Raw genomic sequence first — 14,668 nt, 5'->3', positions numbered from 1 at the left:
TGAATAAGCTAGAACAAAGCTGAATTCTGTACGTCTTGGTCCCCCAAATAAAAACGATAGCTAATTTTCCATGTCCATAAATTTCTTAGCCTTCTTGTGTACCTTCACCAAGTATCTCTTAAACCTCACAATATCAAGCTTCAAATTTTGGGTCCTCATGTATACTATAAGCATCTGGATTCTTTAGCACCAAGTCGTTAGCCCCATATATTTCTACTAAGCTGCTTTCTTTTGTTTTTACCTTGTACTCCATGTATTCCAATCCCAAATTCTTTGCTGGCCCTTTAAAACTTATATTCGAAGGCAAATCTACCCCAATTGGCACCAATTGCACCAACACTGCCCTTGGCCATTGCATGGCTAGAGTGAACTAGCTTAAATACCTTAGCCAAAGATGTGTGTGTTGTTGTTGGGTCAAGAACATTCACATGAAATCCCACTTCCTCAATTGCCTTTACAACTTCTTTTTTGTTTAAAATTGCTCTACCCACATCAAGTTTTCGAATTACAAACACAAGTTGTGGCCTATTATAAGATGTAATTAGCACATCATCACCACCTTTTTTCTTGTATGAATTTTCTAGGAAAACTCGAAAATCATTGAGGGATTTTGGGTGGTGAGGTAGTAATGTGGGATCCACAATCATGGGCCCATGTTTTATTAGCCCTATGATTGCTGATGGGAAGCAATGTGTGATTCTCTCTTTCTTGATATCAATGATTGGATAGTGACTGAATTGAGAGAGAATTTCAGCATACTTTTGGGGCCACCATGGATCATTGCAATCAGAGATCACAAGTGTGACATCTTGATTGTAGAAGAGAGAATTGATGGTGATGAAGAGGGGAACAAACCCATCACTGAAATCATGGAAGAAGTTTCCAGTGTACCCTCCTGCGCTGAATACTAAGGTTGGACTATTGTGTGTGACTTTACATTGAGTGCTGTGTGGAGCTGAGGTGAGAGCAGGGAAGAGGATCTCGTACCGTACCGGCCGGTACGGCCGGTATATACCGTACCGGCCGGTGAACCGGTACACTTACCCCCCTCATTTCGTACCGGATTTAATACCGGACGTACCGGCATTGTACCGGCCGTATCGGCGAATTTCGGGTGTTCCGGCCGGAAAATGAATACCGGCCGAAACACGAAAAGTCCCATTTGTAAGGAAAGAAAACAGAGAAAAAGGAGAAAAGGAAGAAGACGATGACGAAGCAAGGGTTGCGCCGTGAAGCAACTGCTTCTTCTTCTTCACTTCTTCTTCTTCTTCTTCTTCTTTCCTTTTTTTCTTCTTCTCTGTCGGTCTGTCCGTCTCCCTCTCTTTTTTTTTTTTTTGCCGAACCTTTTTTTCTTTTTCTTCTCTGTCCGTCTCCCTCTTTTTTTTTTTTTGCTGAACCTTTTTTTCTTCTTCTTCTTTGCCGGTCTGTCCGTCTCCCTCTCTTTTATTTTTTTGCTGAACTATGTGTCTGGTTTCTCTTCTTACTTTCTCATTCTTTGTTTTGTATTTGTTTTTGAAGTTTCCTAAGCTCTCCATGTGACTATAGTACACTGCCACCAGCTGCCAAGCATTGGAAACATTGAAATGTTTTAATTTTTGAATAAAAGGTGAGCTCTCCACGTTAACACTTTCCACCGCTTCTTTTCAACTTTGGCCTTTGAGCTCAAATGATGTGACAATAATTTACGTGTATTGCCATATTGCTACAGTATTACAACAAATTTATATTTTGACAATGCTAATATTATAACATTTTAAACAATTTTTGTTATAATTTATCGTGTGAGGAGTTGTAAGTGATGAAAATGTGAACTCACATACACTCACAATTTTTTTCACCCCACACATACAGACACATACATATATATAAACAACTTTTATATTTATTATAATATACACATACATACATACATACATATATATATTTATTTATAAATATAAAAAATAGCGGTAAATCCGAAACGGTACACCAGTATTAACCGGTATCCGAAATATATCGTACCGCTGACCAAACCGGTACAGTCTCCGGTACGGTATTGACTCCCTTGGGTGAGAGTCAACTCTTTGACTGTGGACATTGCTCCTTTGTCCCATTTTCTAGGGTATGGTCTAGTTTTCAACCATATGGGTTGTTGAGTAGAGTTGATGGGGTCCAATGCATAGAGTGTTGACGTGATTGGTTCTAGCAGTGCGGGACCATCGACTGAACACAGATCATAGTAAGCATGAGAACGGTTGCAGGTGATTTGTCCAGCTTGTTCTAATTGGCTCTGCGAAAATACGACTCTAAAGCGATTTAATTCTGTCAAAAAAAGAAAAAAGAAAAAAGAAAAAGGAGAAGAAGTAATGAATATCACTATCAATTCAACATACTATGGTTGATTCTCAAAAAAAAAAAATTCAACATACTATGGTCGGTCAAAATGCGACTAATAGTGTTGGGAACATAATTTGACTTCCTATAAACCACTCTAAAAATAAGTTCACGAGGTGTGATGTCGAATGCCATGCCATAGAAAAATTTAAGTGTGTTTTTCACATTACCAATAGATTTTGAGGTGAAGTGGTATAACTCACAATTTGACAAATGGTATCAGAGTCAAGGTCATGAGTTTCAGTTGTGATAGTATTATTGTAAGAAAGAGATTGTTGGGGGGCTACAAGTCATCTCTTTACAATCACTCTAAAAACAGATTCGTGGAGTATGATATCGAATGCCATAAAAAATTTGAGAGTATCTTTGTTATTATCAATTGGTTTTGAGATGAAGTGTCACAACTTACTGTTCGAAAAATACACTCATAATCAATCATATCAAAATTAGAGTACAAAAGTTGTATTTATAGACTTTTTCATGTATTTATTATAACAGAGGACTTTAGTATGGATAAATTGACTTGATTAGATGAGAAAAATGATTTTTTTTTTAAATTTTTTTTTATTGTTATACACAAAAATTAGAAACACAAATAAGTAAAAGCATTTGTTGTCCTGCATTTTGGTAGTTTTGACAGAGAATAAGGGCATTTGTGTTATGCAAGCTTATGTGAAGCAGAACTTCAGAAGAATTTTGAAGTTTAATTCATCCAAAAAGAAAAACCAAAAAGAAAGAAAGAAATAGAAAGTTTAAGAGGGCATATGTGATATACCTTGAAAGATTGTCAAATTCGTTATAGCTGTGAGACTGAGATGGACATAGATAAACACCAAAAACGACAAACATGTTGCAGTTGCTAAACTTAATCTCTTCATTACTTGCATATAGGAAGCTTCGGATATATCTTTAATTAATATGTTGATGAAAAAAATGTCTGGACTCTCCGGCAATTTTGAACGTTCATCTGAGAAAAAAAGGTGAAAAATAAGTCCAGAAAAAAACTAACTCACCTTAGTAAAATAATAAATTAATATATATAATAGGGGAACTCTTTAGCTTCTACATTTTTTATACTTCAAAGAATAATCATATTGAAAAATAAAAAAAGACAAATTGAAAATTTTAAAGCTGCCCCATTGAGGGGAAGTGGACTTAAAAGTCTTCTTCGAGGATCTTGACTTGAGGAGAGAGTCCCAAGAAACCCCATCCACAAAATGGGCTCGGCCTAGGGGTTGAGAAGGGATGAACAAGCCTTCCATTGAGAGAAGATCAACTGGGCCCATTACCGAGATAATTTGTGAAACCTATCTTCCCAAGGAGCACATGGCCTAACCGAGAAGTAGCCATTTGCTTAGCTGATGATCTCCCTTTTTCAGCTACTTTCCTGAGGAATACATAGAGGAAAACATAGAGCCCAGTGTAATAGTTACCTCTGCATTTAAGGCCCTCCTCACCTAATGCAGCCACATTGAATGCTGAATAATTAGTTTGAACAATGAAAACATCCCCAAAAGTCTATTTTCATGATCAAAGAATGACAAGGGAAGGTGTTGATAAGACAAGTATCTCCCTAAATCTAGTTAATAACTGGACAACAGGAAGAAGAGAAGAATGACTATTAAAGGAAGAGGAGGGCAACGGGAGAAGGGTCCAAAAAAAAAAAAAAAAAAACCTAAGGAAAGAGAAAAAAAAGAAGAGTCTTCACCTGTATTCATCCTTTGGAACCCCTCTTTATACATCGGGAGTACGATTCTTATATATAAAAGTCTTGATTTTCTTGTCTTTACCTTTGAGCGTCTTATTAATCTTCCCATTGTGAATTTCTGTCTCCCATACATTATAAATTAGTTGTGTTGATCTTGAACTCAAGGCTAATTCTATAGCATTGTGTTTTTTACCCCACACCCATCAAATTCTACTCTCACAAAATACTATACCCCATAGATACAACCACATAAAAGGGCCAAATTCATTCTGAAAAGAAAATATTAAATAAAAAATAAAGTAAAAAAAGATGTTTTAAAAATCAAATTCTATATGTAAAATCAGGACATGTGCTATACACTCAAAATATAACTAGTTCTTGTTACTATAATTTCAAAATATTAATTTTTAATTAAAAATAATAGAGTTTCTGAACATGCATGTAATACAAGTGAAAGAACTAGTTATTAATAGTTATAATTAATTGTTGATAAGATTAGTAATATTACTATCAAGATAAATAAGGGTCCTCCAAAAGAAAGAAGTGGAAAAATGAAATCTATTCATGCTTCAAAATGTCTAATTATTTTTGGTTTATATTTAAACATATATATATATATATATATATAACTGGGCTCAGAACGAAGAAGCAGAAGAAGAATTCAGGCGCTAAAAATCTGATTTGGAGAATTAACGTATGTATGTAATGTAAGAATTGTGCTCTTGGGACTATAATAAAATTAAAACTAAAACCTCAGATTAGTTAGTACATGAAAATGACCAGGCTTTCAATTAACAACTATGGTCACTGTTTAATTAAGGTCAATTCACAGAAAACAGCTTTGATTACAAATTCAAAGAAAACACCAATGGAAAAGAATGAGAACTAGAATGAAAAAGAAAAATATTGATTAGGAGATTAGAGAAGAAAATAATCAAAAGATAGAACTAAAGTGGGATGTAGGAAAGGGGTTGATCAAGCTTACTTGAATGTGGGTGCCCTCCAAACAACACAATTGAGCTCATAAAAGTAGGCACTACAAAATGTATTCTACATATCTATTTCTACACAAAGAAGCCTATTGTCTGGTTTTAAAAGAGGGTAAAATATATGTACAACTCATTAATTTGGTGCATTATGTTAGGATTTTCAATTAAATTTAAAGGCATAGCTTCATTGAATCCAATTATTCTTGGGAATAACAACACTGTTTTTCTTTTATTAGTCAATGCAACCATGTGTTTTAATATAATTGAGAACCATGTTGGGTACACTGAATGTAGATTACATTTGGAATAGTAATCTTTATTAATGGGAATAGAAAACATTGTAATGGAATATATTAATAATGATGTATAAGGAAACTCTATATTTTTGGAAATATATTAATTTTAAAATCTATTATATATACTAAGGAATATCTATTACATCCATTTTAAAAAGGAATAGCTATTCTTTAACTTAAAGAATAGTTATTCCAATGTAATAACTAATCCATATAATAAAGATACAACCAAATGACCTAATTGCAATTACACATGAATAACTATTTCATTACAGGAGCTATTACAGCATACCAAACGTACCCCTAATGTATTACATTTAAGTTTTTATTTTTTATTTTTTATGTTTCTAATAAAAAAGTTATGTCCTTTATAAAAATAGTGGGGATATGAAATTTAAAGAATTTCTATATATAAAGGCCAATTACATTTTAGAGAGTTTGGTTTCAAATTAATAGTTTAAAATTATTTAAAAATAATTATTTACATTGCCACCATTTTGTCTTTTTATTATTATTATTTTTATATAGATATTATAGGATTTGAAACTTATTACATTCTTTTTATATGAATTTTTTTTAACTGTTAAGTCATCAATGAATTTTTTTCTCAAAAAAAAAAGAAAAGAAAAGAAAAGAAAAGAAAGAAGAAGCCATCAATGAATTTTGGCTTCTTTCTTGGTATTTGTAAGATTTGAATTTAGATTGGTTAATGTTGTGCTTGGATCTTCATAGTCGATAGGGGCATCAATTAGAGGTGGCGAAATCTGTTACATTCTGCGAACCAAACATGACGTGAAGTTAATAAGTTATGGGTTGAGGCTTAACAGATTTTAATAAAAAGGTTTCTATCATAGTTTACCCCTCTAAATAAATACAAACATGATCAGAATATAGTCCAAAATTCGACTAGGAAACTTGTGGATGAAATAACCTTAAAATTTGTCTCATTCTTAGGAAATTTATCTATACATTGCAGTTCATCATTGTATTCCACTTTCTGTAAACTTATCAGATTTAGAGAGAGGTTGTCTTTGCATGTATTTTCCCAAATTGCTACATTATTCTTGATGCAAATTGCTACTTTATACTTGATAAAAAATTGCTACAACCTATTTTCTGAGGATTCCCCTAGTTAGTCAACCTTTCATTATGCTACATTTCCTAATCTTTGTTGTGTATCTGTTCTTTGGTATAGTTATTTGGTGTGACAAGAGGTGCAAAGGGGAACTTCTTGATTGGCTTGATGCCCCTTGTCTCCTCTCTTCTTTATATTTTTTTGATAGGTAAGTAATGCATTGTTATTAATTAGAGAGAAGAACTTTTGAGTTCATGATGATGAACACAAAGGAGCAAAAATACAAAATACAAAAGTATCATATGGACAGTGTAAGCGAAGCTAGAAACTCAAGCATGGATAAGCAATGAGTTGAACCCCAAAATCTAGACGAATCAAAAATAGTGCAGTGAAACACTCTTTTTAATTGATCCTAAGAGACTTTAGTGTCCTCAAACAAACTACAATTCTGCTCCTTTCAAACAATGCACATCAAACAACCCAGTATCAACTACCAAATTCCAAACATCAGTTGTATGCTTCCCGAACCATATATATATATATATATATTTATCATATATATATATATATATTTTATCTATTATATATTTGGTTGTTGAATACAAAATACATTAGATGTTTCATTACATAAAACTTATAAAAATAAAAAATACTTTTAATTAATGACACATGCACTTAACATACACCTCATCACAATCATCATAATGTATTAACAAAATGACTTAAATCCTAATGATAATTATTAATTACATATCCAAAATTTAATGAGTAAAATTAATTACTGGAACTTGCTAATGAATTTTTTTTTTTTTTTTGAGAGGAAACNAATTATTTCATTACATCAATTAGTTGGGGGGACCACAATTTAGCTCCTACAACCACTCTAAAAACAGGCCTGTGTGGTGTGATCTCGAAGGCCATAAAAGACTTGTGTGTATTTTCCTCATCACTAATTGGTTTTGAAGTAGAATGACATAGCTCACGATCTAACAAATAGTATCAGAGCCAAGGTTATGGGTTTGAGCCACAGGAGTGTCATTGTGAGAGAGGATTGTTGGGGGAATTACAATTTACTCCCTACAATCACTTTAAAAATAGGCCTGCGTATGTGATGTCGAAGACATAAAATTAAGTGTGTCTTCCTCATCATCAATTAGTTTTGAGGTAGAATGACATAACTCAAAATCCCAAAAATTATATATTCATACTTTTTTTTCTTATTCTTTCTCCTCTCTGTCAGATTCAAGTTTAAAAATGTAGTTTTTCTAGACAAATAAATTAAAAGGCTTTGATTTTTTTCCCCTAATTGTTGTGAAACTCTAAAAATCAAGACATAATGGACCAATTTCATTAAGTTGATATTAAATTTTCTTTGTAATTTTTCAAATTTGAACTTTCTCTCTATCTACACGTATACACTTAGATTAGTCTAGAGCAGAAATTTTATTTTTATAAAAATCTCTCTCTCTCTCTCTCTCTCTCTCTCTCTCTCTCTCTCTCTCTCTCTCATAATTTACTAGTACAAAACTAACCAAAGAATTAGAATGGAGGATAAAAGATTTTAGTCTTTGCTTAACTCGCAAGTTTTTGATATACTAATATGGTTATTCATTTATTCTTAAATTTTTTTTTGGGAACCTTTTTATGTCCACCTATATGAAATGTATTTAAAACTAAGTTGTTCTTGTGCTTTAAACAACTTCAACTACCCAATCAAACGAGAGAGAGAGATATGTTGGGTGTAGTAGGCAATGGTGATATCGTATTGTGTATTCATTCTCATGTTAGATGAGGAACCTGAGTGTTTGATCTTCATCTGATGTAAAACCTTTGTTTTCATGTAATATAGAAATGATAATTTCTTATAAAATTTAGAAGCACTAGCTCCATTTCATTATTAGTTTTGTGTCAGCGATTTTTTCCTTTAAATTTTACTACTCCACCTTACATAATAGTCACTCTACAAGAAATTCATTTAGTAAACATATTTAACAAACTTCTTATGCTTATCTCAAAGCTTTCGTTTTTGTTTATCTCAAACTCTGAATTATAAACAAAAGAATTAAAAAATAAATACAAATGCAAAATACACTTATTAAATCATCTAGTGTCCTTTCAATATGCAGGACCATTATCACTATCCCTCTTTCTCCATGAATTTCTTGGCCGTCTTGTACATTTCCTTCAAGTACTCCCTAAACCTAACCAAATCCAACTTAACATTTTGCTCCTTCAAATATATGCCTCATATCTTTTTTTTTTTTTTTGAGAGGAAACACTGTAATTTTATTGATCAAAACCTGACTCAGCATGGATTACAGGAAAAAGGTGTGAAGGAACATCCTCTATTCACACCGATAACTCCCTAACATGTCTTGCATGTCTATCAATGTTTTGGGCTGCCTTGTTGGCCTATTTTAGCTTATGATTAAACTCAACTTTTGGGAATTGCTTTGCTTTGTCCTTTGCTTCATCTAATAAGTGTCCATACTCTACCAAGGATAATTCTTCCTGCCTTAGACCATCAATACTGATCTTTGAGTCACTTTCAAGGACAATAGATGAAAGATTGAGATCAAAAGCAAACTTTAGTGCTTTCTTTGCTGCTATCACTTCAACTGCAATGATGGAGAAGGGCAGTTGGAAGCTCTCTGACATGGAGGCCATTACACTGCCTTCCCCATTTCTGACAATAACTCCAACACCAGCAAGGTTGTCTTCTCTAAACACTGCCCCGTCAAAATTTACTTTGATTTTCGACCAAGGAGGAGGTTTCCAGATAAGTCGAGGTGGAGGTTGGCTAAGCTGATTAGGTGGACGTGGAGGTATGGTGCCTCCAAAAATACAGTCTACATGATTTTTTGACAACGTCTCCACCCGTAAGTTCATTGAATCCTTCCAGAATAGCACAAGCCCTCCTCCTCTGTTGATTTGAGGGGCACAGAACATGTGATCAAATTTCAAATTTCGCTTAATACTTTTTAGCCTTGCTTCATCCGCTCATGTTTCAGCAATGAATATGATGGAGAGATCTTTTGCCTGGAAAAAATCTCCAAGCTCTCTCTCTATCACCTAGTTCTCAAGCCCACGATAGTTCCACACTAAAAGACTCATAGATCTTGGTAGGGCTGCACTACAGCCTCCACCAATGTATTTGTGCACATTTTGGATCCATGAAGGACCTGAAAACGTTTGTTAGGAGAGTTGGGGCCATTTGCTTCACTGAGACCTAATTTTCTCTTCCTTTTAGGTACAGGTTGTGGTTCAGACATTCCTGGACTACATTGCCGTAGTAGGCATTTCCAAGTTCTGAGATTGTTTGTCGTGCCTGTGATTTCAACCGTTGATGGAAGGGTCGGCTAGGGTTTTTTCACTTGATGAGGAAGTACGTTGAATATTTTGAGAGCTAATGCAATTTGCATTGAAGCAAAATTCTCCAGCATTAACTTCCGTGATTCTAGTAGCCTCTTTTTTCTTATCGGTTATTGCCATTTCTGAGCTATCATTGTTTAATTTTTGAACCAAGATGGATTCTGAGGGAAATACCGACTAATTATGGTGCAATATTAATTTCTCCTTTAAACTGGCAATCAAACTATCATCCACCTGTAGGCCACCTGTAACGCACTCCTCTTGCACATTAACTTCAGCATTCAACTCCATAGAGACAGAATTAATGCTCTCCCCCGATCCTTCGGTATCCGCGTCCTTATGGCTAAGGCCGCTCTCGCCGCTGCATGGGCAGCCATCTTGGCTTTTTTCTCCCTGGACTTGCTGCTTCGTTCCTCATAATAACTCGGAACATAAACCAAATCCTTGCCGGAGGATTTGTACGATGGAGCTCATAAAAAAGAACCAAATTCTTGCTGTTCCGTTGTCAAAGCACCTTTGCTCTGAATCCATATGTCACAGTCCCTATTATCATAATTTAAATGTCCACACTAGTAACGCATACTCGGTAAGCGTTCATACTTGAATTTTACCCAGTGTTTGCTCCCATTTGGTAGAGTAATCACCCTTCCTCTACACAGAGGACTTGTTAAATCAACCACTACTCGCACTCAAAAAAAAAAACTGCCTCCGTCATCATCAGTTCTCCCGTTCGATTTTTGAATATCTCCAACGGTTTCACATAGTTTCTCAGCCACTTTCCTTGATTGAAAACTTAATGGGATGTCATGGACCTGCACCCAAAAAGGGACTTTCTCGAAAACAAGCTCTCCAATTGGAGCATCATTCATATAACGTTGCACGACAATCAAGTGCTTATTGAAGCTCCATGGTTGACTCTTCAGAATTTTGTCCACTTCTGCCAGATTATTGAAAATGAAAAGTACTATTTCCTTGGTTACGAATTTTGAACCCGTTATCTGTCTTCCATAGTTGTTTGAAAGTTCTTGCTACTGCCTCCATCTGAAGAAAGTGTGAGGTTAAGAATTTCGCTGCAATAATGAACTCTCCTTTCCTATGATCCTCAGGAAGGATGAAGTCAAATTGTTCTTTGTTCGACAGAGACATGTTGTTCCAACTCATGGTCAGTTGCTCCATGGCTATACTATCAAGTTTTTCATGCAGCAACGTGAAGGAGAGTAAAAGAAAAAAACTGTTTCCCACGATTAACCCCACAACAAAATTGCCACTAGCTTTAAGAGCAGGGGCGGAGCCAGAGGGGGGCGAGGGGGGCACCTGCCCCCCCTGACTCCTAAAATATCCTTGCATTTGTAGTCTACTCTAGTTACTCCCTGGCATAGAGAAAAAAAGAAAAAGAAAAAAAGAACTCCCACTTGAAAGTGACAGGAAAAAGAAAGGAAAAGGAAATTACTCTCAAAGAACAAACCATGTACCTTTTCACCAATTTAACTATTCGTATAAGTTATAAGCAGCTTTTGTCTGTCCCAGTGTTGCACCTATTTCACTATTTTTTTTATTTATTTAATATCATTATTTCAACAATTTTCATGATATCTTTCAACATTTTATTATTGAGTGATGTTAAATATATTACAAATTTTATTACTTATATTTTACAAATTGGCATCTCACCAACCACAAAAAAATAATTTCAAACATATATTTATTATATTGTTTAAGTAACACTAATCACATTTTTACCATATCAGTTAGTAAAATTTGTAGTAGCTATGACTATGAATTGGTTATTTTTGTTTATTTATTTTAATACTATAAAATATATTCATATTTTCTTGTAATTATTTATTTATTTTGTTATTATTATTGATTAATATTTTTTAGATTAATTTTACTTTTAATATTAATTTTTTAATTTTGCCCCCTCTAAACTAAAATCCTGGCTCCGCCACTGTTTAAGAGTATACCTGATACTCCTAAAGAAAAACAGAAAAAAAACCAGACAAACTCTCCTTCGCGGAAGGGACTAAACTTCTACAGAAATTTGATCTTATTATTTATGAAAATATATTAATTTATATGTAGATTAGTGGGAATATGCTCGTGCCGATTGATTAAATAGGCTGCATGGAATTTTCAGTACAAAGTTGAAAGTGGATTTGGCCAAAGAGAAGAAAGTTTTTTTTTTTTTTTTTTTTCCTGGGGTTATTTGCCATTGATTATTATTGTTTAATCTGACTTGTTGTTTTGATAATCATCTTAAGACAGAAATTGCTATAGGTCCTACAACTTTTTACTAAAATTCAGTTATAAATAGTGGTAATTAAAAAGGAACTTCTATCACTCACAAACATTGAAGCACCTTAACCTCCTAACAAGTTTCACTTTGTGTTTGAGTTTCTATGATTTTGTACCATTGCAACTGAAACTATTCTACAAATTAATACAACATTGTTTTGATTAGACCCTCTATCATTAAATATGAGGTCCCCTTTTCCATTGAAAGCTCTGCCTCTCGTGTAATTATCTGCAATCAAGAATTTGAAAATTGGCTACCAATTTTAATTACCCATGACTCAATTTTCCGTCTCCTACACTTCACAAATTTCTGTCCATTCATAGTACCCATGACTCAATTACGACAACGAAAGAATATCCTAAAATGCAAGGAGCTTGTCGTTGACTCAATTATATTGATTGGGAAACTTAACCAAGAAAATTGAGCAGGGGTTTCATCACATTCACAAAATATTTTGTCAAGAGGACTTGTACAAAAGCTAGTTAATATATATGGCCTTTAAAGTCAATATATTATCTTTCAAGATTAAGGCTCTGAAAATTGTAGATAGAGATAGGATTTGACTCATTCTTTCTATTATTGCTAGATTGAAATTTTCGTAAATAATAGCTATATATGATGTTCCTCAATATTTTGTGGGTGTGTATGTAGAGAAACCTACCCTAGATGGGATTTTGGTAGATAATTATGGTGTAAGGAGTAGTTTACTAGGATATAGTAAAACATACCATTTCCTAAATCATAAAGATGGTTGTATTATAAGATTTTGTAATGCAAATTAGTAACAAGTTTTACATTCTCGTTTCTCAAAAAAGTTCTACATTCTCTTTGTTTCTATGATTTTGGACCATTGGAACTAAAACTATTCCGCAAATTAGTAAAACATTTTTTATTAGGTCCTCTCATTAAATATGAGGGCCCATTGTCCCTTGAAATCTCTGCTTCTCATGTAATTATCTGCTATAAATAATTTGGAAAATTGGCTACCAATTTAACTTTTTTGCCTGGCCTTTCCTTGTTAAACCATATACTCCAAGCAATTGTGACCACTAACCCTATCAACTATTGGATAAACTTGCCAAGCCATTATAGGCCTTTAGGCAATCGTTAAAATTTAAAAGATCCCCCTTTTAAGATGAAAATGGGATCGAACTGCTGGTGGCTATCGATCTTCAACTACCTAAAAGGGTCACTATAGACAGTATGATATATATTAAATTAAATTATTGCTTACACATTGTGAATATAGCAAAGATTTGCAGCTTTCCAAAACTTAATTTTATTACTAATACAAGCCGAGAGCCTTCAAATCTCCTCTTCCTGACTTGCTAGTACTACACAACCGGGAGTGTTCAAACAAATGTGTTTCTTCAAATATATATACAACCGTTCCTTTTAAAGCAACTGGGTCTCCTATTACCATGTCGTCATTGTTATAATTCTCTATCAAGCTACACTCCTCAGCTTGTATCCGATATTCCATTTACTTTTGACCCCACATCCCTAGCCAATCTTGCATAGCAAATCTCCACCACTCATGCAGTCCCAAGCGGCACCACTTGCATAAACACCGAGCCAGGCTTATACCAATCATTGCATGGCTTGAATGTATCAATTCATAAACTTAGTGCCTAGTGGTCATAAGGGTTGGCTCAAAAATAATAATCATATTAAAACCAACCTTTTCATATTCAAATTTTACTTAATTTTGTTTGAAATTACAAATACACGACGTGTACCACCATTACGATGAATCAACACAAGAATTGGCCTAGATTTTGAAGGGTTAAATTTAGAGAGATGCTTTTGGTTTGGAATTTGGCCCATATGCTTTGTCAATTAAGGCGTGAAAATGTGTGAACAAATCTTGCATAGCAAATCTCCACCACTCATGCAGTCCCAAGCGGCACCACTTGCATAAACACCGAGCCAGGCTTATACCAATCATTGCATGGCTTGAATGTATCAATTCATAAACTTAGTGCCTAGTGGTCATAAGGGTTGGCTCAAAAATAATAATCATATTAAAACCAACCTTTTCATATTCAAATTTTACTTAATTTTGTTTGAAATTACAAATACACGACGTGTACCACCATTACGATGAATCAACACAAGAATTGGCCTAGATTTTGAAGGGTTAAATTTAGAGAGATGCTTTTGGTTTGGAATTTGGCCCATATGCTTTGTCAATTAAGGCGTGAAAATGTGTGAACTTTTTTAGTTTGGTATTAATTTAGGGTCCATAGTAATCAAACCATGGGATATAATACTCACACCGGCAAAAATGAAACAAAGACTCAAGGGACGGAGCTAGAATTTTGAATTAGGGGGGCGGTTTTACTGGTGATTGTGTACAGTAGTTTCAACTTCTAACTTTGCTACTACTTAGCCTAAGATTTTTTATTTTATTTTTGTGTGTGGGTAAGGACAAAATTATTTTTGTTTAGAATTTTTTTTAAAGGGCATGATTGTTTATTTTGGATAAAATTGGTTAATTGAGCTTAATTTTTTTAGTTTTACTATTGATAATTTTTGTTGTTGAGCTACTTTTTTTGC

General features: G+C 34.0%; 1 protein-coding gene across 1 annotated transcript; it reads right to left on the bottom strand.

The window, feature by feature from the left end:
* Positions 1–284: 284 nt before the first annotated feature.
* On the bottom strand, positions 285–4,115 carry LOC136068909 (xylan glycosyltransferase MUCI21-like). Its single transcript, XM_065776740.1, has 5 exons — positions 4,082–4,115; positions 3,663–3,851; positions 3,149–3,340; positions 2,002–2,301; positions 285–907 (listed from the first exon to the last, which is right to left on the bottom strand). The coding sequence occupies exons 1-5, from the start codon at positions 4,113–4,115 to the stop codon at positions 285–287; spliced, it is 1,338 nt and encodes a 445-aa protein (XP_065632812.1).
* Positions 4,116–14,668: the final 10,553 nt, after the last annotated feature.

Source organism: Quercus suber, unplaced genomic scaffold, assembly GCF_002906115.3.
Source record: "Quercus suber isolate HL8 unplaced genomic scaffold, Cork oak 2.0 scaffold_141, whole genome shotgun sequence".
In the NCBI taxonomy this organism is placed as follows: domain Eukaryota; kingdom Viridiplantae; phylum Streptophyta; class Magnoliopsida; order Fagales; family Fagaceae; genus Quercus; species Quercus suber.
The sequence above is the reverse complement of the archived record's forward strand: the minus strand, read 5'-3'. Positions and strand labels throughout refer to the sequence as shown.